We start from the raw sequence: 25,592 nt of genomic DNA on the forward strand, positions 1-25,592 counted from the left end.
ATACACTATATTTAGCTGCGAATAGGAAATTTCTTCCGGTGCCATATCAATTTTAAATTTCTAAAATTATCCTTATTCTAGATTTGAAAATTCAAAATAATAAATAAAGTTAAAAAATAAAAAATGATTTTCCAGAACACAAAAATAAAGATGCATTTCAGATAAAATTTTCTGTTATTAAAAAATGTGTTATGAAAATCGAAATATGAAATATTTTTGGATAAAAAGTATGAAGTAATTTTTATTTACACCCTCATGTAAAGTTATTTTCGTCATTTAAAAGGAACATTTTATTTTCAATTTGGGTGCATGTCGAAATTGATATGGTGCAGGGAGAAATTGCTCTCCGAATATTTGACCATATATCTTTTTGAGACCAGGAAAAAGTCCATAATATTCCAACACGAAAGCCCACAATGGAGGGTTTCTTTTTCACCTCCATAATTTTCTTCACTCTCACAAGACTGTTTCTTCATGCACCTCCATATGTTCTTATTCCAACTTCATAAATTTTCATATTTTCAAAAATATCCATATATAATATTCTAGATTACGTAATCTGGAAGTTAATTTTTAAATCCGTAATTAGCTTTCAGATTACATAATCCGAAAGTTTTTTCTCAGATACATGATTAGTTTATAAATTACATATTCTGAAAGTCTTTTTTAACTTTCAAATTATAAAATCTGGAATACCATTTTGGATTATATAATCTGAAATATGGAAGTAACACAAGAAAGATAAAAAGTATTTTTATATTTTGTATGGGGTTGCCAGAAGAATATATGGAGGTGCAAGATATAACCACAAAGGATGATAACTAGAAGGGAATGACAATGGTGGTAAGGGCAACAAGAAGACATTTTGGTCTCTTAACCACTCATAAGAGTGCACATAGAAAATACGGGGTGTAGAAAAAAAGGCCTAACCAATTATATAATGTTGGCAATTGCTTCCTGCATCATATCACTGCACCCAATCACAGGGAAAAACCGAAAATACCCTTAAAAAATGGGATACATATGAAATTACATTCCTGACCTTCTTTTCTGGAACACAATAATGTTTTTTTTTCTGAATGTATTATTTTCAGTTTCGTATTTTTTTTATCCGAAATGGGATTTTGATTTTTTTTTCCTGATTTTTATATTCGAAACAAAAAATCTCTTTCAGATTTATTTTTTCAGAATGCATTATTTTCAATTCTGGATTTTCATTTCCAGAATAAAAGGTATTTTCGGAATTTTTGAAATTATGTTGAGTGCAGGTTCAAAAGTGTTGGGTCAACGTGGCCTTTTGTCACAACGAACACCAGAAGCCCACAAAACAGACAACAACAACTATATATTTTTCCCACAAAGCAGAAGTACTTAATTTTTTTTGTAAATATTTGATTGTTTTAATTTATTTGAAATTTTACTAAATTCAGTTCATATTCGATATCTCGTTGCGTGCGTGTATACAACGCAAACATCGATCTGAACAAAAAAAAAAATCAACTTAAAATTAATTTAATTTTATACTTATTTCGGAATATGTTTGGGCGATTAATGAGGAGAAAGGATAATGGAAAGACTTATATAACTATCTGTTTTTTATTTATATTTAATTATATATATATATATAATTAAATTAATTGTTTTAGATTTCTGTATATTACTCTTAATTAATTAAATTTTCTAAATAATAATATCATAATAAATTTATTTTTAAATTAGAAGGTTTAAAAAATAAACTAAATTTTGAAAAAAAAATTAAAATTAATGTATAAAATTATTTTGTTTATATTAAATAAAAATATATTTCTTAATTAAATTATTTGTTTTGAAAAATTAATGATTTTATGTTTTCATTACTTATTATCTTAATTGATATTTTTTATTTTAACGCTAAACTAATCACACTCCAATATAAAAACTAAAAAAATAATATAACAAAATGTAAAATTTACAAATGTAAACGAAGTCACATCTTTATAAACTAAACATATATTTAATTTTATTTTTTATTACAATTTATTACTCTCTTTTTCTTACGACATCTACCCTTTTACAACTTTACTTTGAAAAGAAATAAAATTATATTAACGAGTCTCCACATTTACCAACTAAATTAAAAAAATAGTCTACATTATTTTATTAAATAATATTGAAAGGTATACAAAAAAATTTTAGTTCATTCCTCCTTATAAAATATTGGTTAAATATTATTCAAATTTCATACATTATGTTTTATTAAAATAATTTTGGTTTATTGTGTTTAATTTGAATATAATTTTTTTATACAATAAATTTATGTGTTACTAATATTTTTTCAGGTTACCAAATGACTGACTATGTTCAGTCTCAACTCCAATTCAATTGAAATGATAAAATTGTTGATTATGATCAGCTTCAATCCTAACTTATTGGATTGATAAAATTGCTAGCTATGATTAGCTTCGATCTCAATTTGACTAGATTGTTAAATTTGCTGACTATGATTAACCGGTTCGGCTAGATTATTAAAAATGTTATGATCAACCTTGACACCAACTCAATTAGATTGTTAAAATTGCTAATTATGATCAACCTCGACTCCAACTCGACTTAATTGTTAAAATTGCTGATTATGATTAGCCTTGACCCAAACTCGACTAGATTTTTAAAATGCTAACTATGATTAGTCGTTGACTCGATCATAACATTAAAAAATCGACCTTATCAATATCTGCAAAGTCTGACCTTTTAGTCAATATCAACTTAACTCCGTTGACAATTGCTTAATGTTTAACCGTGTGTGACATGAGTAAGTTCGTTTATCTTAACTTGAACAATTGTCGAGCCTTAACGTCTATGGTAATTTGAAATATGGACAAGGTAACACAAAACCAATTAATCAACTTATGCCATATTGAACAATCTAACAACTCAGACACAAGTTACATTGTAATTTATTTATGAGTTTTTCATTAGATAAATCTATTCACTTACTCAACTTAAGGTTAGGATTAAGGTTAGGATTTGTGTATGAGTAACTTTTCTAGTTATTGGTTATAAAACTTATTAATCATTAACAAAATTAATAAATTACCCAAAATCTTAATAAAGAAAAGAATAAATAAATATCTACTTTTTGATACATAAGATCAGTTAAAAACTCTAAAAAAATAAATAATATTAATTAAGATAGTATAATAATAGTATAATAGACAATTAATTAATTTTGTTACTAAAAATAATAGTACTCAACTTAAATACTCTAATTTAAAATCACTTAAACTTTAAATCAAAATAATAATTAATTTGATGTTTTAGAGAATGACAGAAGAAGAAACTAAGTGGATGATTGAAAAAAATGAGAATGAAGATACGTGTATGTTTTGTATACATTTGAATGGACATTCGGTAATAAAGAACTATTACCAAATGGACCACATAACATAAGCATGCTCATGTCACAAAAATTGAACTGTGCCACCAACAAAACAAACCAACCCATTACAAACAAAAACTGCAACACGACAAATAACACAACACCTTTGACCGACAGATATATGCAATGTTCATTTTTATAATAGAGATCCTTCACCTATAATAATAATAATACTAAATAATAATAATAATAAAATATTTTTTTGTTGGTATCAATTATCGAATTTTATAGTATGGCACGAGGAACTATTGGTGCATGTAATTGTTGGATTTGCGGCTTTAATAACTAACAAAGGGATTGGGAAAGAATACTTAATGATGAAGAGTTCTTCTTTTTGGCTTCTTTCCTTAACCCTCTCACTTCTACTATGCATAACCAAATTTGGGGCCATGTGATAGAGAAACCATAAACATATATAACTAATTAAAATTCTACAGTAAAATCTCAAAATCAACCTACAGGGATACTTTTAAGGGATTAAAAAAAATGAGATTTTGTTGAAAAGAACAAAAACTATTTAATTTTCAATATAGTATATTTTAAATGTTTAAAATCCATAGTAAGGGTGATATTTAAAAAAAAATAAATCATAATTGGATATGTTTTTAGATTGAGAAAAAAATGGAGACCAATGGGCATCATAACAATGGTGTTCACTCACCCCACCAATTTTCTTCATCATTTCCCACTTCAGAGACTAGGACCCGACAAACACAAACCCAATCCGTTACCAAACACTCCCTACTCTTTCTTCCCAATGATCTTCTTTCACTTATCTTTTAATAAATACTTCTATTTTTAGAAAAATATTACTTCACAACGGTATAATAATAAAAAAGTTATTCCATCTTTTCATATAAAATTCACATTTCTAACAAAATAGAATTTGTCAATACATCTATATCTTATTTTCAAGAAGTTTATTTGTTGAAATAAAATTTAGCTTTTTTAAATTTGAATATTTTATTTTTATAAAAAAAATAATTAAACTAAAGAAAACACTTTAGGAATGTTTTAACAGTTTACAAATATCAAAATCCGAGTCCAACAGCTAACATAAACAAAAGTTGTAATAAACTTCCTCATATAATTAGAGATGACACTCATTCAAACATTAATAACTTTTCCGACTTCATCACTGTATTTGAGCTTAGTTTTTTTAGTTCTGTCAGTTTTATCCTTAAAATACACTACGAAAAAAAAATATAAATTGTCATTGACGTCGACTCTAAACAACGTATGATTATATTTTGACCTTACTGAAACCATATATATATTCTCTATTATAACTAAAAATAAAAATTAATGATGTTAAAGATCCCACATCGACTAAAAATTACATTTCATTGTATATAAGTGGGTGCAAACCTCACCCCATGAGTCGGTTTTATGAGATTGAGTTAGGCTTAAAGTCCACTTCTTAATATGGTATTAAAGTCATTTTCGAGCTTATTCTAACAAATGTTTGTTGAGCTTATGAGATCACTTCTAACGAATGTTTGTTGAGCTTATGAGATCACTCGCTATCGGACCGTTACTAGATCAACCATAATATCTTATTCCTACTTATTATAAACTTATGCATTTCAATTTTCCTTTGTAAAATTAATATTTTTGGTTAAAGTTTGAAGTTAGATGTGTGAAAACGGAAATAGATGGGTAAAAAAGGTAAAAGGGTTTGGATGAGTGAGATAGGGGTTGTTGGAATTGGGATTCTTTGCTTGAGAAGGGAGGAGAAGTGAGTGTGGAGCCAGCAACAGGGCACTGAGTGTAATAAGGGTCCAAGATTTGACACTGCTATCTTCTTTCTTTACTCATTCATTCATTCATCCAAAATTAGTGCTTCTCACACTCTCTCTTTCTTTCTCTCTAATGCACATTACTATCTATCTATCTATCTACCTATCTATTATTCTTCACTCTTCTTTCCTTCTTCCTCGTAAACTGCAATATTCCTCTCTCAAGCCGCATTTCCCATGCCACCTGTTCAAATCACACACACCTGTCACCTTCCCCGGGTCCCACCTCGCACCGACCATAACCTTAAAAATCACTTTCCTCGCCGCGCCTAATTTGGTTTCAAACACGCCATTCTTCTTAGTTTTCGTCTCAAAACAATATTTTATTTCACATCATTTAAACACCCATTTTTTTATAACTCCTTCTTGTTTAGTTTTTTCTGGAGTTAATAAAAATAATACGAAAAGCAGAAGATCCAAACTAATTATTTCATTAATTTTATTTGAGTGTGTTTTTTTAACAAGGGAAATAAAATAATTCGTCAGATGCAAATAAATATAGAAAATAATGAAAGAAAAGGAAGGAATATGAGATGAGAAGAAAAACGTAAATTAAATTTATAAATTTTACGTATGGTTTCTGTTTTAATAAGTAGATTTGCTTGACTATTCACGTGGCGAGCACAACTTGTTGTAATAATCACCAAACCAATCATAAATTTACTGTTATGATTAGAAAATTCACCAAAAGCAGTGAAAATATGGGAAGCAAAACATTGCCTGCGCTACACATGCTGGGAAACTAACACGTGTCAAATATAGTCAGAACAATCTTAATGCACAAGTTACTTTTCCCTCAGGATCTGATGTTAGGTAAGGAAATGATTTTAACAGAAGAAGGATAAATTACTTTTATTATATGTATTTCAAAAATATAATGATGAAAAATAGTTAGAAACTAAAAATATTATAATTTTAAAAATTATTAATGTTCGAACTTAATTTTCTTGAGATAATATCATTATCATCCATCAATATTTGCAATTTGGAGTTTTATCGTAATTTTTTTTTTAAAAGCATCACAGTAAGTAAAGGAAGAAAGTGGAGTTGATAGAGAAGGTAAATGTTTTGATCTCTAGAATGTTGAAATAACATAGTTAGGAATTTAAAGTTTCATTACCGTTTTGTCTTTAAAAAATGTCGCAGTAAATTAAAAAGGAAGGTAAAGTTGATAGACGTTGTCAATATTACGACCTCAAATATGTTGAGATAACATAATTAGGAGCTTAATTACAATTTTATCTTTAAAAATATTGCGGTGAGTTAAAAGAGAAATGTGTAGTCAAGAGACGATGTCAATGTTTTAAAATCAAATCCATTGAAATAACCCTGTTAAGGTCCATCATTGTGTCGATGTTATTAATCATTTTGTAACTTTAAACTCAAATAAAATTTTGTTTCTAAAAAGCGTTTTATCGAATTAAACATATGAATTGTTTTTTACATCTACTCTTAAATTACGTAACACTATATTAATGATTAGATTTTGAGGAGAATACAGATTTAAAAAATGAGGTGTTTTGGTATTACTTTTTTTTTTATATTGAAAAGAAAGTTTGATGCATATCGAATTTGTAGAATGTTTGCCATTCTGTGCAGAACAGGAAATAGTTTGTACAATCTCCAACATGCGCGGCATTTCCAAAAATGAGGCGCAATGGCTTAAAGTAAATTTCAAATATCATTCCCTCTTCAACGTAACATCGGAAACGGAACAATAACATTATTCATTCTTTTATTCAACAAAGTCACACACAATAACCAAACATCTCCACCACTACTGTCACTCATACAAAACCAACATATTAAACTCATCCCACGTTACATTCTTGTAACCTGTCAAAGTATGTTCCACCTTCTGTCTGCATTAATAACTTCAATTCATGTATAACAATTTAGTTTGTAACAGAACTACGATGATCAAATCAATTTTAGTTTGAGGTGTTCCAACACCAGACACTAATTTTCCCAACAACAAAAGCAGAGCCTAGCGTTGTAAATTACGAGCAACAAGGTTTCCCAGAACCGTAATCAAAAAGGGATATCGACGCAAATTAATGACGTTTTACATGGATGACTAATAGTCCAACATCATTATTGTTATCTCGAGGAAGTTGTTACAAACGAAGAACGCATTGTAATTGGCTAACATTGTTGCCTTTTTTTTGTTCATTGGGTAGTTCAAGGAAATCGTATGCCACAGCAATGTTATCCCACTTTCAAAGCTGAAGTCTTTAAAATGTGAGTTTTGTTTATGATTATTGTATGTGATTATTGTATGTAACCAACCCATCACATCTTAGGTTTAGGGTTTAGGGTTTAGAGTTTAATAATTAAGGTGGTTTATGTTTATTAAACAAGAAGGAGCACACAAAATGAGATGACATATCAACCTCAACCATAGAGACAAAGATTCTGCGCGGAAGAAAGAAGTGGGAACACCAACCAGATTCTTTTCTTCACAGAAATGCTAATACAAACAACGTTACCGTATGTGTTGTGTGCCTAGGGGGTGTTGGGCACAGTTTCCCATCACTCACTTTTACTTTTTTTTTGCCCTCAGTGTTTCCTTTGACTGTATAAATTTGACCAGTCAACCAACATGACTGATCCCTATGATGTTCATGCCTCATTGCCCCACCTACAATCCATGGCCCACCACATTTTTTTTTTCCACCCATTATTTTCTCAAATATCCATTCCTCAACACACACATGTTCATTTCAATCACCACATCATAACATATATTATTAGTATTCTTTTCTTTTTTCTTTCCAATCTATGGTTACTTTGAATACTAGCTAGCAAAGGACTCTAGTAAGGTTACATAGGGTGCACTCAAAGCTAAATTTCTATGGGATCCAAAGGATGTTAAAGTGGGATCAATCATTGTTTGCTAATTTTCTTTCCTCCAAGTACTCTAAAGCGATAACGACACTAAATTATAGTTAGTATTATACTATTATCCCCTTAGCAACACCAAAGAATCCGATACCAATCTCTACGGAGACATTACACCCAATTTAGCAACAAATCACACCGTATATAACGTACTAGCATCACATAATTTTCTACTTTTTTTTTTTCTTTCATCTTTTGATTGTATTACAAATATGGATGGTCCGATAACGGGTGACCTGATAAGCTCAAAAAATACTCGTTAAGATATGTTCGAAATGACTCTGATACCATATTAGAAAGTAGATTTTAAGCCTCATTCAACCATAAAATCGACTCATGAGGTGAGATCTGCATCCACTTATATACAATGAATTGTCTTCATCTCTAGTCGACGTGGACGTCCAACAGAGTGGAGATAATTTATAGATTCTTATGATATATAGCAACTATGATTCTATTAACTCACTTAAGAAATGAAACAAAAACTGTGATTATAGTTTTGAACATTTTAGTGATACTATATAGTTTTTTTGTGATTGTATCAAATGTTTACTTTTTCAATTCCTTGAAATAATAAGGAATTCAACAAAACTTTAGTTGAATTTATATATGGTTATATATCACACTCAATATATGTTTCTCTTATGAGGGATATGGACATAATAGCTATGATTGTTAGGTTAGCAATCAGTTCATGTTGGTCTTAATTGTGACTAAAGAGAAAGAAATAGTGTGCCCCATGATTCATGTAAACCATGGATTAAATATTCACAAAATGCAATGATGATCGTTAACTTTTCTCTAATCATTTTTGGAACGGTTGTGAAAAAAAAAGTGGCTCTTATTTTTTTCTTCCTTTTTTTACCAGCTAAGCGACAAAACGCCATGTGGGAGGAAATAAATCTGATTAAGATGCAGATTGATTGAAGAAAACAAGAAGACGAAAATAATCATTCTCTTCTGCCTTGGCAAATATTGGTAACTATTATTCAATCATTCCCTATATATTTGGCGGTTCAGATGAATCTTCGAGTCTGTTGTTTTGCTAAATTAATCGTGTTGCATACAGGTGAAACTTTTTTTGAATAATCCTGCTGTATTTGCAAGAATTTGATTATATATTTATGATTATAATTTTTATTAAAATAGTTTTTAAATGATTTATATTAAAAAATAAAGTTTAATTTAATTTTATAAAATTAGATTATAAAATAAGGATTGAGATATTTATCTATTAAGAAATGTTTTTATTTATAGTTAACACGATTCTAATAAATATAAGATTTCTAAATTCTAATAATTAGTTTGATCTAAATTAACACATCTACAGAATGCATTTTTGAGGAAAGTATAACCAACATGAAATTCTTAACTAGCTAATTAATTATATTAAAAGCCGAAAATAATTAAGCATACCCTTTTGAACTTTGAAATTCTAAAATGAGTGGTTCCCACATATTATTTCCACTATTAATTAATTTCATAAGTTTCATTAAACTCAGCATGTGTCGAAGTACACAACTTGAAAATCTTACATGGTGAAAAGAAACTCTTATTTTAGTTTCTTTTACTTTTTTTGAGATGTATATGGATGAAATGTGTCCATTCAAATTGAGCACGATTCTACAGTGCATGTCATAATCCCAACAAAATGAATCCACATGAATAGATATTCTAACAACAGCAGAAACAAGATAAGACATGATGACAGTAGTTAGCAATGTAAAAAGATATACATATATATCTCAATTGCATGGTGTGTTGTTTTTGTTATTTACACTAACGAGTGTTTCTGTTATTCTAAATCATTGCAAGTGTAAAAGAAGGTGAATTTAGTATGTTAATTATGCTAAAAAGATGTTAAATTAAAGATGAGAAGAAGGGTATGAATTAAATTTGGTAAAGGATATTGGGTGTGGAATGAAGAGTGATAACAGGGAATAATGGTAATGCGTGTGGAGTGAGAAGGAAAAGAAAGGGCATGCAGGAGGAATTGCATCCATCCAATAAGTGGGAGTTGAGTAAGACAAGTCAGTGACTGTGTTTCAGATTATTATTGATCATCATCAGGAGGAGGGACCACCAGCACCAAAATTGAAGGCCCAAGAGACACCAAAACAGGTAAAGCAAAAATTGACTCATGAAGATGGAGTGAGTGAGTGAGTGAATGAGTGAGTGAGTGGTGACAGTAGTACTTGTTAGGTGTGAAGAATCAACCAATGACTCTCAGCCACCAATAACCTGTTAATTCCCTTCAATCTATCTCTCTGTATGTTACTATTATTGTATGTGTGTAGGTGATACATAATTTTGTTCAAAGAGAAGCATTAGTAAATATGCATGCAGAATTTCACCATGTTTGTGAGTTAAGAAGTTGAAATGTGAATGGAAGAAGAGGGTTGGAATGTGTTTGAAGAGGAATAAGGAAAAAGACGAAGGGAGGATGAAGATGAAAATGGAGATCCTCTGTCACTGTCATTAGTGTCCCCTTGCCTGTCCCCAACATCATTACAAATCCACATCAACCGGACATTCAACAAACGACGACAATCCTTCCCTTCCATCAATTTCAATTAATAATATCTTCTTCCTGCTTCTCCCTCTTGGTCCCACCTCATCATACTTACACACATACCAAACCAAATCCTTTTTTCCATTCCAACAATCCCTTCTGCATTTTATTTTTTTTATTTCTTTACTACCCTGTTCTTTATTGAAAAAAGAAAAAAAAAAACTGGTTTTTGTGATTGGGGGCTGAGAAGATCGCATGGTGTTTTTTGTTTTTAATGTTTGGATTTTGTTAAGGTGAAGTGGATTATGGTGAGAGAGTGGTGGATGTGTGGGGACCTATGTTAAGGTGGGGTCCATTAATAGTTGCATCCACGCGAGAGGGACCCTTGTATGTTGGGTTATGTTTATGTTTCTTTTTGTTTTTGTGTTTTTTTTTGGTTCGTATGAAACCGTTGCAGAACAGAATTGAGGAAGTAAGGAAGTGAGAATGCACTAGAATTTTCTTTTCTTTTATTTCTTAATGCTTTCTCTGCGTGCAAGCCAACCTCATCCATCATCTTGTACGGCAAAAAACATCATTGCATACATTACACTTCCTTCTCTTTCTCTCTCTTGGGATTGCTTGTGGGGTGCTTTATATATATAACTAGTCCTACACAGGTTTCTATTACCTCACTTTGCATGCTCTCTCTTCTATACTTATCTTCCTCCACTTTCCCTTCTCTCTCAACTACTCTCATCATCATACACACACAAACACACCACACATACACAATCTAGCAAAAGCTCTTACCTTTTGAGTTCTTAAATTAAACTCATCACTTAGATCAGGAGTGCATATATTTTCGTTGTATGGATGGATCCTTCTACTGGACAACACCAGGTAAATACCATGCGTGTTGGGGTGATGTCAACGTGCTTTAATTATGTCTTTCGTGGCTTTTTATTGCCTGGTTTTGGGTTTTTGATTTTTGGTTCATACTTGAGATCAATTTGGAACAGAGAACAAGGCAATCATCTTAATTCGTGATTGATTTTGTTTTATATTTGACATTTTTATAGGAAACTTCTGTGCTCCCTCGTTATTCTAAACCATATACTTTACTATTCATGGTGTTTTCTATGTAATTGATATGTCTCTCAAGCTGAAAAGTAAAGGCAAAATTCCCTTTGAGTGCAATAAAGTACAAGAATTGGAAGTTTAAATTAACCCTTTATATGCATGTGAGCTTGGAGTCAAATCGGGTTGAGTATTGGTTGGTCAGTGGTTAATTTGGATGTTTTGTGGTTTGTTTGTTGCAGCAAATGTCTAACCAGTCATTGGAGAACATGTTGGCATGTTCAAAAGCACAGCAGGAGAGGAAGCCAAGGCCTCAGCCAGAACAAGCTCTAAAGTGCCCCAGATGTGACTCCACCAACACCAAATTTTGTTACTACAACAATTATAGCCTTTCCCAGCCAAGGTATTTCTGCAAGTCTTGCAGGAGATATTGGACCAAAGGAGGAACACTGAGGAATGTTCCTGTGGGAGGAGGGTGCAGGAAGAACAAGAGGTCATCATCATCTTCAACATCAAAGAGAATCCAAGATCAAGGATTCACACCCAATCCAAACAACCCGCTCACTGGCCTTCCTTCATTGTCTTATGACTCCAGCGACCTCACTCTTGCATTAGCAAGGCTGCAAAAGCAGTCATGTGGGCAATTGGGTTATGATGAGCATGACTTTTCAATTTTGGGGAACCACACAAGCACCCCATGTGATATCCTTGGCAACCCTGGCATGCACCACTCTTCCACAAACCCAGGTTTCATGGATTCGCTTAGAAGTGGATTCCTTGGAACCCAAAGTAATATTCAGAATCTGTACTATGGATATGGGAATGGGGACATGGGGGAGGTGGACAATGGCAATGCTTGTGGTGGGGTTAGTGGAGAGATGATGCTGCCTTATGATCAAGAAATGAGTGTTGCCACCACCCAAGCAGTGACAGTCACTACCATGAAACAAGAACTTTGCAATGCAAGGGAACAAAGTGAGAGTAGGGTGTTGTGGGGCTTCCCATGGCAACTCAATGGAGATACCAACATGGGTGAGCTTGACTCAGGAAGAGCTAATTGGAATGGTCTCACCTCATCTTGGCATGGACTTCTCAATAGTCCACTAATGTAGTAGACACAATCAAGCTAAGGCACTGATAATTATTTCCTCTCGTGTTTGATGAAAACAAAAATCAGTCTAATTAGGACTTTCAATCCTCCTGAGTGCTGCTGGGTTAATAGGGGTTTGGTTAATAGATGATTCCCTTGAATCATCTCCTTTTACTTTCTTGTTGTTTTTCTCTCTCTCTTTTTTGCTCCTTAAATTGTCAAATTTTTTGTACTAAATAGACTAATGAAAGTTCAGAGGTTGTTTGCAAACCAAGTCAATGAAGTTGGAGAGAAGTAGATATAGATGATCAATCATCATTTCCTTATTTGACAGATGAGAGAGAGAGAGAGAGGCAGGGAGAATGAGAGTGATGTTTCATAGTTTAATGCAGCCTGAGCATGAACTACTCTCTGAGCAGTTAGAATCATTTTCTTTCAGGAGCTTTGAATTTATAATTAGTGATAGTTTCGAGATATTCTTCTACGATTGCATCTTATTCTCACCAGGTAGATTCTTAGAACATGTTTGTACTGACTACTGACTACTATTACTGAAATGCAGTATTAAATTAAATTAAAGTGGCTACCATTGTTCCATTATATGTTATGATATGATAGTGGAGCTGAATCAGGTGATAAGAATTTTAGAATAGAAATTTCAGTGAAGCATGAGCACCAACTTCGGTGAGGATTTTGTCTCTCTCTTTGGCACTTGGGAGACCAAATCCAACTTAGGATTTGGGCGTGAGAAAATGGTCAGTAATAAGTTTGAAAATTATTTGAAGTGCCTTAATCAATGACAGTGAGCTACATTACTGCATCATGGTTTGAAAATGTGGCATAAAAAATTGAATGGAGTCAGAGGGAGAATCTGATTTGTTTGGTTGTCACCCTTTGAGAAATTGTTCTTTTGGGTATGAAAACATGAAAATAGATACTATATGCAGCTGTATAGCATTGAACAAGTGATTTTTTCTTGCAGTGTAGATGAGATTACTGTTTTAAAATTATAATAGAACTAAAGGGTCTGAATTTTAAAAATTGACCATCACATTCATTCACCTCAAAGAGCAACAAGTGCTGGGCCTACTTTGGTTGGAGTTTCAAATGAGAAGAAGGTGGAGCAAGTACAGGTAGTCAAATTCTTCAACTAGCACTATCTCTTGCTTATCTGACAAACCACATGCCACAAACATCATACTATATTATTCTCCTCCTATCTAAACTTAAATCTTCTCCTTTAAGTTTCTTCACACTGCTACAATTTAAATAATGCTTCACCCTTCAATGTTTTCTTTTTTAGCATATTTGTATTCCAACTTAAGTCTGCAACATTTATAAAATAAACTTCAGTCATAAAAATAGTCTGTAACACTAGTTAGAGTTACCATATCTGACATGTTATTTCTTTTGACACTCATCAAATGGTTTTGTTATTAAAAAATGTAGCGGTTGTAAGAAGTTAAACAATTTTGCTACAGTGAAACAATCTATAACATTAGTAAGAAGTGTTAAATATATACAAAAATTTTAGGGTTAAATATAAAAAAACTGATTTTCGTCTTTAATCTAAACTTTAGATCTACTGGGTACTTGTACTAAGGAAACTATTGTAATGAATCTTTGTTACTTTTTTTGTGGCAAACAAATTTCTAGGATGGACTAGAATACTAAAATATTTCATGTTGACTCGTCGCTGATGTAGATGTTATAATATTATAATACACTCTATGCTAAAAAATTATTTGTTATGTAAAAAATCACTGGCCAGAATCATTTTCATATTTTTTTTTTACAACAAGTATTCAGGAGATTAAAAGTTTGAACACAAAGAAGGTCTAAAGTTTGAACTAGAAATAAAAATCAATTGCAATTAGTTACTATAGTGACTAAATTAGAAATCAATTTAGAGACTACAAAATTTTTTGATTTCTAAATTAATTTTTATTATTATTAAATAGTTTTTAAATTGGTATCTAATTAACTACCAATTATTTAGATTCTATTTGGTAGCAAAAATATTTTCTAATTAGATACCAATTTAGAAATAATTTAACAAAAACTAATTTATAAACCAATTTTTTTTTTAGTTTATGAAGTGATCACTAATTTAGTCACTATAGCAACTAATTATTTTTTGTCTCTAAAATTAGTGTATATTTCATGATTTTTTTTAGTGATAATTAACCAATCTCTTTCTTCTTGCTAATCACTATATTATATTTTTCTTGGAAAATCATGATATGAATTTGGACATACTCAAGCTAGCAAAACCTGAAGCAGTGGTTTATTTAAACAAAAGGGTTTTCATTATAACCGTGTGTATACATGTATGAATGTGGAGATCGAAGTTGAAGCACAAAATTTCGACCCAAATAGAAATGTTGAAGCGTGTAACATAATAATAATAGGAATATTTGGAACCTTATGGTCTAAGGCACATATCTTTTGTGTTGACAATAAAATTACGGCGATGAGACAAATTTGACGGTTGTTCAGACTTGAGAGTCACTAATCAGATCAACACATACGTTGTTCTTAGTTTAATAATAATATCAGTACCCTTTTAAAACGAGACAACAACAACAAAGAATCCAGAGAGAAGACTAATAAGATTTTCTGTCTTTGAAATTCTCCAATGTAAGATACTATTACATCAAATTATTCAAACTTAGAATGAGAAGTTCCTCACGTCTCACGTGTTACGCTAAAACATTGGTACTCATAATATCAGCTTACATAAATATAGGGTACATGCATTATCGGCACAGATATCTCACAAGGGGCATCGTTATTCCTGTGTCATTCGATCTCAAGAAAAAAAAAAAATTATATCGACAACTTTATTTGTTTATTTATATTTTTCATCCTAGGGATTCTATGAAATACCGACACTTTGTTTGTTTTCGATAATGGAAACTTATTCTGTATTTATTATGTAGTATACATACTGACATTCACATTCACATTGATACGATATACACATGAAAATCATAACAAAAATTTATACAATAAATTTGAGTTTTTAAAAAATTAATATATTTTTTTAAAAAAATTGTGTTAAAATCGTGACAGAATTGTAAAAATTTCAACAAATATTTTTGAATAGAACACACTACCAATACGTGACCTACAAATATCATACGAATATCGATGTTCAGTACGTGTATCCGACATGGACACATCATTTAATAAATGTTTTAGTGGCGGATTAAAAAAAAATTATTTTTTATTTTTATAATCATAATATAAATTTATACCATAAATTTAAATTTTAAAATATATTAATGATTTTTTTTTTTAAATTGTGTTAGAACTGTGATAAAATTGTAAAAATTCAACAAATATTTTTTAAATAAAACACTTTATCAATACATATCTTATAAGTGTCGTATAAATATCGATGTTGAATACTATTGTCCGACACGGACATGTTGAAAGAAATTCACAATTTGGTGAATAATGGTTCGAATAGTTTTAACCATTAACATTTAATTGATTCGGTCCAAAGAACACTAATATGAATCCCTACCTACAGTTACACATTATTGCGTGGGTAAAGTTGAACAAGTGCCCAAGTCTCAAACAGTACTGCGTTTAGAAAGGAAAGGTTAATTCTTTTTCTTTTTCATTTTTTTACACCGTTCTTTATTTAAAAAATTAAAGTGGACTAACTTTTATAAAATAAAAATTTGAATTTGAAATTAGTATTAGTAATCTAAAATAATTTAACGATAGAATACAGTAAATATAATTTAATTTAATTTATATTTTTTCCAATTATGATAAAGGATGAAAAGGCACTATATTCTAAATTTTGTACCCATTTATATTTTTTTGTTAATTTGCATTCTTTTTTCTGTATATTTCTTTTAGTCATTTAAATATTTTTTTCTATCAATTTTCTTGTTTTTTCCTATTTTTTTCTCACACATTTTTTATATTCAAATTATTTTTGGATTCTTTAATCCTTTGAACTTTTTAACTACTTAAAATTTTCTTCTATAAATTTTCTCTCTCATTTCTTTTATCCCTTTGAGTTTTTTTTCTCTTATTTGCCCCATTTCTTTCTCATTAACATTTTGAACTACTATTAATTTAGATAAATTTTGTAAGACATTTTTTGTTTGTTTAGTAGGGATGATTTTAAAAAAATAAAGGTTAAAATTATACTTTAAAAATATATATACTAATTTTAATTATTTAACTATTTTAAGTAGATTTATATCTAATTCAATCTCACAAAATTAATACATATATATTATATAGGTGAAAATATCTAATACACCTCTTAATAATTTCCAAAGAATAACTTGATAAGATATTCTCATATACCATTAATTTACGAGTAACTTAATCTGACAAAATTAACTTATAAGATTGTACTCTATTTATATATTATAATTTAGTTTTACTTTTAATTAATGTGAAATCTTCTATAATTCTTAAACTCGTTATCTCTCTAATCTCCTTAGTTTTCTGAAACTATTCCTTGTTTGGTATTTTACAACAGGAATAATAATTTGAACAAAAATAAAGCATTTTTTTCTCAAGAAAACATGCTCAGTAGCAATTACAAGCGAACACTGAGTTAAATTACACAACACAACTTTTTACAGACCCAAATGAAACAATCATTTTAAAAGTTTTACAACAAGAATTGCCATGAACAAATAATACAAAAAACCAACACCAGCTCTAAAAGGAACGAACATTTTAGACAGTAACAAAAGTGCAAAGTATAACCACAAATCAAATTTAAACAGCATATAATTAATTAAAAACACTAATTTTTATATTTCCTCCAATTCTGGCGTGGAGCTGCATACTATTCCGTAACCCCTTTTAATCATGCTTCCTCCATTAAAATTGGAAAATGCAAAGACATTGTAGCATGAATTTGAAAGGGTATCGAAGGAAATTGCACCACCACAGGTAATGATTATTCAATTCAAACTCAAAAAAACAATTTCGTAAAACGAAACAGTGGTGCAAAATGAAACATTGAAACTGACCCCATGTGAGTACGAATCGCAGCTTCTGAAGAAAATTTCAAACACATATTTCGAATGAGAAATTTATTTGTGAGTAAGAAAATTTGATTTAGAAAGAAGTTCTAAACCAAAAATGTGTGAAAAATAAACAAGCTCAGTTTTGCTTACAGGAGAAAAAGGTACCTAGTTTTTTTTTTCTATGAAAATCATCCATGGATTCCAGTTGTTATTGTTATTATTATTAACAAAAGAATGTTTCTAAGTGTAGTATTGTCTTCAAATACTCGTCATTATTCTTAGATTTTTACATCATGTGAAGCTCAATGTATTCAATAACTAAACACCAACGTTTGAAGTGCAGTTCACAAACAGTTTGATATGGAGAAGGATTTACAGTGCAGATTGGAAGGTAAGGGTCAGACAAAATTGCAAAAGACATAATAAACATTACATGAACACACTATTATTGGACTAAAATTTCAGAACATAACATACATAAAATCAGACACTCACTATTTTTGAGGCCTCTTCCATAAGACCCCGAATTTCTTCAGCATGTTGCCATTTTTCTTTCTCTGGAAGTCATCATCCATGTCTTCAGCATAGGGTGAGCACTTGTAGCTGTTATCCAGAGACACAGTTCTCTCTGTGAGTTTCCCATTGTTTCCTGATGAAAGCATAGCAGCAGCAGCCTCTGCAGCCTTCCTCCACTGATCAGACTGCACCTTTAGTCTTCTCAGTTCTGCTTCCATTTCTAAATTTGCTGCTTGTGCTGCTTCTAGCTGCTCAGCCACTCTTGCAGCCTTCTTGTTGCTCCTATCTGCTTCCTCCATCACAATCCCAAGTTTCATGAGAGCCTCTCGTTCCGCGGCCTTAGCTCCCTCTACCTCAGCTGCAACTTCCTCACTCACTTTGCCACCATCTGAGAACTTGTTGATTTCCATCTTCAGCATTTCATTCTCCTCAGATATGCTTGGCAGTGTAGTCTCCTTGTCCATCATATCTGACTTCAGTTCAGCCACACATTCTTCTAGTCTTTTAGTTTCCCTTTTGAGTTCATGCTCATTTTTGGATGACATGCTCTCTTGAAGCTTGAGGTTCAAGTTCTCATTCTCCTCCACAATGCCTTGTAACTCAGTTTCCTTATCCATTAGGTTAGCCTTCAACTCTTCGATTTCAGCTTTCTTCCTTTTCAACTCAGCCTCTAGCTCACCTTCCCTCTTAGCAGTTTCAGATTTTATCTGCTCCACCATCTCATATGCACTCCTGATCTGCACCGTGCTTTGAATCTTTTCTTCTTGGGATTTAGTCTCAGCAGTCTCTACAGCAGATTGCAGGCGTCCAACCTCAGACTTCAAATACACAACTTCTGCTTCTAGATCATTAGAATCCTCTCCCTCTTTCAATATTTCAGGTTGGTGTTCAAATTTGTTACTGATGGAATCTGTCTGAAGTATGCTAACAAGTGCCTCTAGTGAGTTTACCCGTGCTTTGGACTGGTCTAACTCCAAAGCAATAGTGTTGTAGCCATCAACAGCTTTTGCAACATCTGCCCTTAGGATCTCAATAGTTGTTTTTGCAGCCTCACGTTGCAACATGGTTTCATTGACCAATGCTTGGGCCTGAGCTTCAGATTCTTTGTAATCCCTTAGTTGGCTTTTCATGGTGTCCACAAGAGAAAGAGCTTCAGACAAGTTCTGCTTCAGGTTTAGTAGCTCTGTGTCTGCTGATTCTGCTTGTTGAGATTGTACACTCTCACAATTAGCTACCAATTCAAGTTCGGTCTGGAGAATCTGAATTTCGTTCATTGCTGAGGCCAAGGCAGCAGACTCAACTGAGAGCTGCTTTTTGGAGGCCTCAAGTTCAGATTGGCATGCCATATCACGCTCATCTATAATTTTCTGCAGCTCAAGAACACGACCTTCTCCAGCAGCACAAAGATCCAGAACGTGTTTTTGTGACTCTTCGAATTTCGCAGATAGAGCTAATAGTTGCTCCTTGGACTCCAGGGCATCTTGCTGAGCTTGCCTCTTGCTTGATTCAGACACAACAAGCTGATCCATCACCTTCTTCAAATCATTTTGGAGTTGAGAAATTTGAGATTCCAATTCAGATATTTTGCTGGGGCGCTTCCTCTAAAGCAACACAAAATTACAATGCTTTATAATTCACCACAAATTTCGAGGCTAGGAAAACTCTACTGATAAATTATAGAAAACAACACATCATATTGGTGCTTCCAACAAGGATTACAAAAGCACACGTAGAAAAATGGCACAAGATACCTTATACCTCAGGTCAGGAACAAATAAACACAATACTACTTTTAGAAGTCATGTGTGTACAATGCCAAACGCATAATAAAACCAACGATAAGTTGTTATATTAAAACACATTAGTTTATTCTGATAAATCCAGTGACTTGAATACACTTAAATGTTTTTAAGAACAGAATCCTTAAAAAAAAGGTATATCTATATCCATCTACTAAATGGAGAAAATGCACTTTGTAGGAGGAGAATCTACACAAAATATTTATTCTAAATATTTGCTGTTCCAACATATCTAGTTAAAATTTTGCAGTGAATGTATCATTTGAAAAAGAATCGATACCTCAATAACTGGGCTTCGGGGTGATCTGCGATCAGTGACTTTGGGGCTTCTCTCCTTTGCTGATTTATTGGCCTGACTTGAAGAAGATACAGAATCAATGTCCACAGTAGTAGGCCTGAGTTGGCGCACAGCACGAGGAGACACCTTCTGAGGCATCTCAGAGGATCCACTTCTGAAATGAATATACACTAGTGTAATAAGCAAGTGAACTTCACTGTGGGAAATGGAAACCAATATCTCTAAATTCTAGCCTCAAATACCTTGTAGCCATGTTAAACAATATTCTTACACTCACATTGCAGCAGAAATCCTTTTAGGTGATATAGAACTGATACTAGATAAGTCGAACCATTCTTCAAGCCAAATTTAAACAAACACGTGCATGCTATAATACAAAGTAACAACTATGGAAGAAGATTCCTACAAGTTACAACAAAGTCTTCCTAATGTAACATAGAGTCATCATCTTTATAAATTCGGTTTGAAAAAGAAAAGTGCTATAAACACAAATTAAAAGAAGCTTACATGTCACAAAAAAGTCTTCCTAAAACAACATGGGTGTCATCAACTTCATAAATTATGTTTGAAAATGAGAGGTTTCTTCCAAGCACAAATGAAAATAACTCCTACAAGTTACAAGAAAGTCCTCTTCACACATAACTTGGGCGCCATAAGCTTCATAAATTCAGTATGGAAATGATATGTGTATTCCAAGCACATGTTTTCAATTAACTAACAAGGTGATTAACAAGCAGAAACTCTCTTTTTTCAAGATATATATGATCACCATTGCTCAATGGGGATGGTTGGTGCTAAATGTTGCCCCAACAAAGGACATAATGGCTTTAAAATTTGATACTCATCAGGGAGAAAAAAAAAGTAATAATATGACTATATATTCCTAGAAAAAACAAAGCTTTGTTCATTCATTAGAGTTGGTAATAATAACTGCCCCGGGTCCCAATCTCCATTATCCCATTCCGCAGTTATAGGGAGGAACCATATTAACCAAAAAGGAAAGTGTAGAGTGATAATTAGGCCTATAGATTTGGAGACAAATATGATTAGCCATCATCCAACTGTTCTACAAATTGGTCCAATTTATCATATGGATAAATCAAGAACACATTATTTAGGTGAACACAATAATGTCTTTTTAGTGTAATGGTATATTTGGTTAGCTTTCGGCAATTGATATATTTCAACACATAACAGAAAAGTTCAGCAAAATTAATTATACGAGAAATGGCAAAAGGAGAAAGTGTCCCAAGCTTGAAGGAGTAGACTTCACAAACATTTGGTGCACTAATTGCTGTTAACAACGTGAAGAATAAATATAGAACTTAAATTTATTATCATTTTTCTCCTGATTTAGAAATACTAAATGACATTAAAATTTGATATATGAGAAAATGGTAAAATACAACATAAACCAATGCAAGCAACACCACTGAACTAATTGCCTTTTAAAACCAGAAATCATTTTGAAACAGCAAGGTAAGAAGCAATATTAATAAAACAGTTTAACAGCAATGCACCAATCAATCAAAGATTACCTTGTCTTTGGTGTCTGCATGGCTTAATTGCTTCCTGTCCAGTAACGAGAACCCGGTTTAATAATTTGGGCCTTGCTGCTTGAATGCTCCCTGACCCACAATGACTGCAACAATTCAGACAAATATCACACACAGAGACAAGAGAATCCAATGACAAGGTGGAAGTTACGGAACAAATAAATGTGTTCATGCAGGATGGTAAGGTCTTCTTATCTTCACCTCCTAAGCCATAAATGCAGAAGATTTGCTCAATGTGATTTTCACTTCTATGTTAAAAGAGCACCTTTACCTTACTAGTGACAACTTACCTAATAATATAACTACTTTATAAAGATGGTTAAAAAAGAAAACACTTCATAGATTCTCACTACAGTTCACTCCATCCTAAAGTGTCAATTATAATAAAACTGTGTCAAAAATTGTCAGTAGAAAATGTGAGCAGGAACAAGAGATGGAGACCATTATCAAAAGATGGAAAAATAAAAGTGAGACAAATTGGAATTAACACAATATGTCAACCACAGGTCCACACATGAGGGAAAACGTTCTCATTACCAACTGATGCTATGATAATTTCTTTCAGGCTAACAGCACCCCAGTAATGATCAAGAGGGGCCTACAACTACAACAACAGAAAATCATGAAAAATTACACATGTGCCCAACATCTCCACATTTCTAACAAGGAAAATACCAACTCGCCCCTGTGAGTTAATGAACTAACAGATCCAACCTGGACCTGATCAAGGAAAGCTTCAAATTTTGTGTCCAAATCAAAAATGGGACTTTTTACTGCAATGTAATCTTGGTTCAAACCAGCTATGCCCACACAAAAAATCTACCAAATACCTATAAAAAATCAGACTTTCGAGGTGTTTGGACTTCATTTTAGAAATCTGGATCGAATAAGGGTTTCTTGGCCAACCCACTATAACCAGTTAAACCACATTGGATCCCGTAACCCGTTTTAACACCTCTATTCCATAGATACATGGACTAGGGGCATTATTGTAAAAATTAAAATGAAAATTTCATAGCCCCCAATTTTGCCGTGAAAGTAGGCATGGTCCACTGAACGAGAGTTTAGGATGTGAAGTTGTTGTGATATGAACACAAATCATTTTACCTAAAACCGCTCAAACCTTCTGATTCTGTCTGCACTACACTAGGCTCTAACCCGTTCACATTTTTCACACCATAGCTTCAACGAGGAAACAAACAAGATGTTCACATAACATGTAGTTGAATTTTGTGACAAAACATGTTCTATCCATGTGCATTGCAGAACAGAAAAACGGCAAGACAGAGAAGGAAAAACCTCTGCCCCTAGGAGGTCACTTCATGCAAGGAATCTCTCTGGGGGTAAGGGGAATCACGTGTTGCTGGAAACGAGAAAGCATGCAAAAACGTTAAACTCGACAACGAAAGGAAGATGGTGTAAGGAAGGAACACTTAAAAAAAACCCATCTTTTGAGAATGAAATGAGAGAGAACAGAGAGATTAATTTATTGAGCATGAAATAAAAAGCTGAAGAAGCAGATAAAGAAACAGACAAAAGAAGTACATTGTAGAATAACCCCTTTTTCTTAATATATTCCTTTTGCTTTTGAGAAAGGATGAGCGAAATATATTATACACGAAAGCTACGAAACCTTGCAGCTAGCTCGAATATTGATGTCAGTTTGTTTTGGCATAGCTTTTGACAAGCAAAAAGCGCTTTTCAAGAGTGAAAAACAGCAAGAGTTGGAAAAGAAACATCACATTTCAGCTTCAACAAAGTAACGTCTTTATTTTGGCGAGTTAAGAAAGAAGCAAACCAGTTTTCTAACCAAAAGGTAAAAACAAATGTGAAGATGGAGAGCCCAATTCAAAAAGAGTTCTCCTTTGAAAGAAGCTTGAAGCTTTAAGTAGCCCAGAGAGAGTAGTTTCTCTAAGCAATGTGGGACTTGGAAGTGTGTGGTGTGTCACCACTTTGCATTGAGAAAAAAGTAGAATGTTGATGGAAATGAAGTAAGAAAATGGATGCAGATATGCATGGATCCATGAGTGCTAACCTTGAGGTGGTGGTGAAGGTTGAAGAGTGGTAGGTGTTTAAGGTTGTGGGTGGTTTGGCATGTTGTATTCCATTGGGTGTGTGTGAAGTGTGGAAGGTAACAAAGAAGGTGAAGTGGGAGATAGAGGGAGTGAATGGTGATTGGAGAGGAAGGAAGAAAACAAAAGAGTACTCTGTCTTTGTCATTTCAGCAAGGGAAGAGCGAAGTATTAATCAGTTTGAAATAGGAGTTTGCGTCCGCACACTGCACTCCATGTGTCCTATCCTATCATTCTCACCTGCTCCTTCACTTTTTTCTAACTTCTTTTTCTTAAACTATTAATCAACTCAAACCTCGTTTTTTTAGCCTGGTTTATAAAAAGAGACAAACTTTCACATTTTCTTCACAACAATAAATTAATGGGGTTTTTTCTTTGTAAAAACATTTCGGTCTTCTTAATTGTTTGTGCATTGCTTTCAACGTGGACTTTTTTGAGAATGATAGGATTAGAGAAATGATTGTAGTTTATTTGACGTGATGAAGAGTAACAAAAGGAAGGTGGAACCATAATGTGATACAAAGTTGTATTATTCTGAAAATAAGTCAAAATTGTTGTTGGTGATATAGATAAAGATTTTTCTTAACATATAATTGAGTTAAAATTTCAACTTATTAGATAAATTTTATAAGGTTCAATTAACTTTAAAGAGATTTGTTAGATTTATCACACTTTCGTTATCGGATCACCCGTAAATATATAGTCTCACATGTGAGTTGGAAGATCTAGACATGAGAAAAATATATTAAAGATTGTACATCAACTAAAGATAAACACCTTCATAATATATAATATATATAAACTTCATACTAAGTTAGTTTTGTAAGACTAAATCCAAGTTAAAAAATATCCAAATTTCTTATTAACTCATAAATATATATATTAAAGATAATAAATTATGTTGTTGGATTTTATCTGTAGTAAGATAAATAATTATTTTAATAGTCAATTAATTTTTTTAATTAATTTATAAAATAGTAAAGTAAATATCTTAGATATAGGTCGGCATACAAATCCTTAAATTCGAAATATAATGAAATATAAATTAAGCATATGGATTATTATCATATTGTAATTGATAAGAAGGATGAAAAAGTTTTGAATAATTTCAGTAGTTTCTGGTATTATTTAATTTGAAACGATGTTTAAACTCGGTGAAACTTATGACTATGCTGGTTTTTTTTTTTCTATAACAGGTCAAGCCTTGTAGTTATTACTCTTAATATTGTTATTTATGAGTAATTATTAAAATATTAATAAGGGGGTTTTCACTAATGCTTAAACAATAAGATCCTTTGAATGAGGGGGGTGTTTTGTCTTCTAAAAGTTTTCTTAAAATATAGCAAACAAGTCTAGTTGACACGAAAAACAATCTAAATTGAATAATATATATAGTTTAAAAAAAAATATTAATAATGAGAACTAATTGAAAAAGATTGATGATAAAAAATTTAGTTTAAGATTTGAATAGTTAAACTTGATGTCGTTTATGATATAGTCTAATTTTTTAATGTAAAAAATACCAGTTTAATGATTTGTTGAAAAATTAAGTTTTAAGTTTTA

General features: G+C 31.9%; 2 protein-coding genes across 9 annotated transcripts; one reads left to right on the top strand and one right to left on the bottom strand.

Moving 5' to 3' along the window:
• The first annotated feature begins 11,053 nt into the window (after nucleotides 1–11,053).
• LOC137824623 (dof zinc finger protein DOF2.1) lies at nucleotides 11,054–13,046 on the top strand. The gene is made up of 2 exons (XM_068630291.2): nucleotides 11,054–11,509; nucleotides 11,929–13,046. The coding sequence occupies exons 1-2, from the start codon at nucleotides 11,483–11,485 to the stop codon at nucleotides 12,796–12,798; spliced, it is 897 nt and encodes a 298-aa protein (XP_068486392.1). The 5' UTR covers nucleotides 11,054–11,482; the 3' UTR covers nucleotides 12,799–13,046.
• Nucleotides 13,047–18,040: 4,994 nt separating this feature from the next.
• RIP5 (ROP interactive partner 5) lies at nucleotides 18,041–24,279 on the bottom strand. 8 transcript variants are annotated; one of them, XM_090297243.1, is made up of 6 exons: nucleotides 23,993–24,183; nucleotides 23,257–23,320; nucleotides 23,065–23,139; nucleotides 21,940–22,043; nucleotides 20,384–20,555; nucleotides 18,041–19,905 (listed from the first exon to the last, which is right to left on the bottom strand). In XM_090297243.1, the coding sequence occupies exons 4-6, from the start codon at nucleotides 21,957–21,959 to the stop codon at nucleotides 18,283–18,285; spliced, it is 1,815 nt and encodes a 604-aa protein (XP_090153369.1). In that variant the 5' UTR covers nucleotides 21,960–22,043; nucleotides 23,065–23,139; nucleotides 23,257–23,320; nucleotides 23,993–24,183; the 3' UTR covers nucleotides 18,041–18,282. The 8 variants fall into 8 exon arrangements, with proteins under 8 accessions (XP_090153369.1, XP_090153370.1, XP_068478889.1 ...); XM_090297244.1 differs by having other exon boundaries at nucleotides 23,768–24,003; XM_068622788.1 differs by lacking the exon at nucleotides 23,065–23,139 and having other exon boundaries at nucleotides 23,993–24,279.
• Between the last annotated feature and the right edge of the window lie 1,313 nt (nucleotides 24,280–25,592).

The sequence above is a fragment of the Phaseolus vulgaris genome, chromosome 11, assembly GCF_051622355.1.
Source record: "Phaseolus vulgaris cultivar YP4 chromosome 11, ASM5162235v1, whole genome shotgun sequence".
NCBI classification, from domain to species: Eukaryota; Viridiplantae; Streptophyta; class Magnoliopsida; order Fabales; family Fabaceae; genus Phaseolus; species Phaseolus vulgaris.

Coding starts and splice junctions, on each gene's coding strand:
- LOC137824623 (XM_068630291.2), top strand. CDS start 11,483: ATGGATCCTTCTACTGGACAACACCAG. Junction 11,510..11,928: donor CTTCTACTGGACAACACCAG/GTAAATACCATG, acceptor TGTTTGTTGCAG/CAAATGTCTAACCAGTCATT.
- RIP5 (XM_068622788.1), bottom strand. CDS start 21,959: ATGCAGACACCAAAGACAAG. Junction 20,556..21,939: donor ATGCAGACACCAAAGACAAG/GTAATCTTTGAT, acceptor TATTCATTTCAG/AAGTGGATCCTCTGAGATGC. Junction 19,906..20,383: donor CCCGAAGCCCAGTTATTGAG/GTATCGATTCTT, acceptor GTGTTGCTTTAG/AGGAAGCGCCCCAGCAAAAT.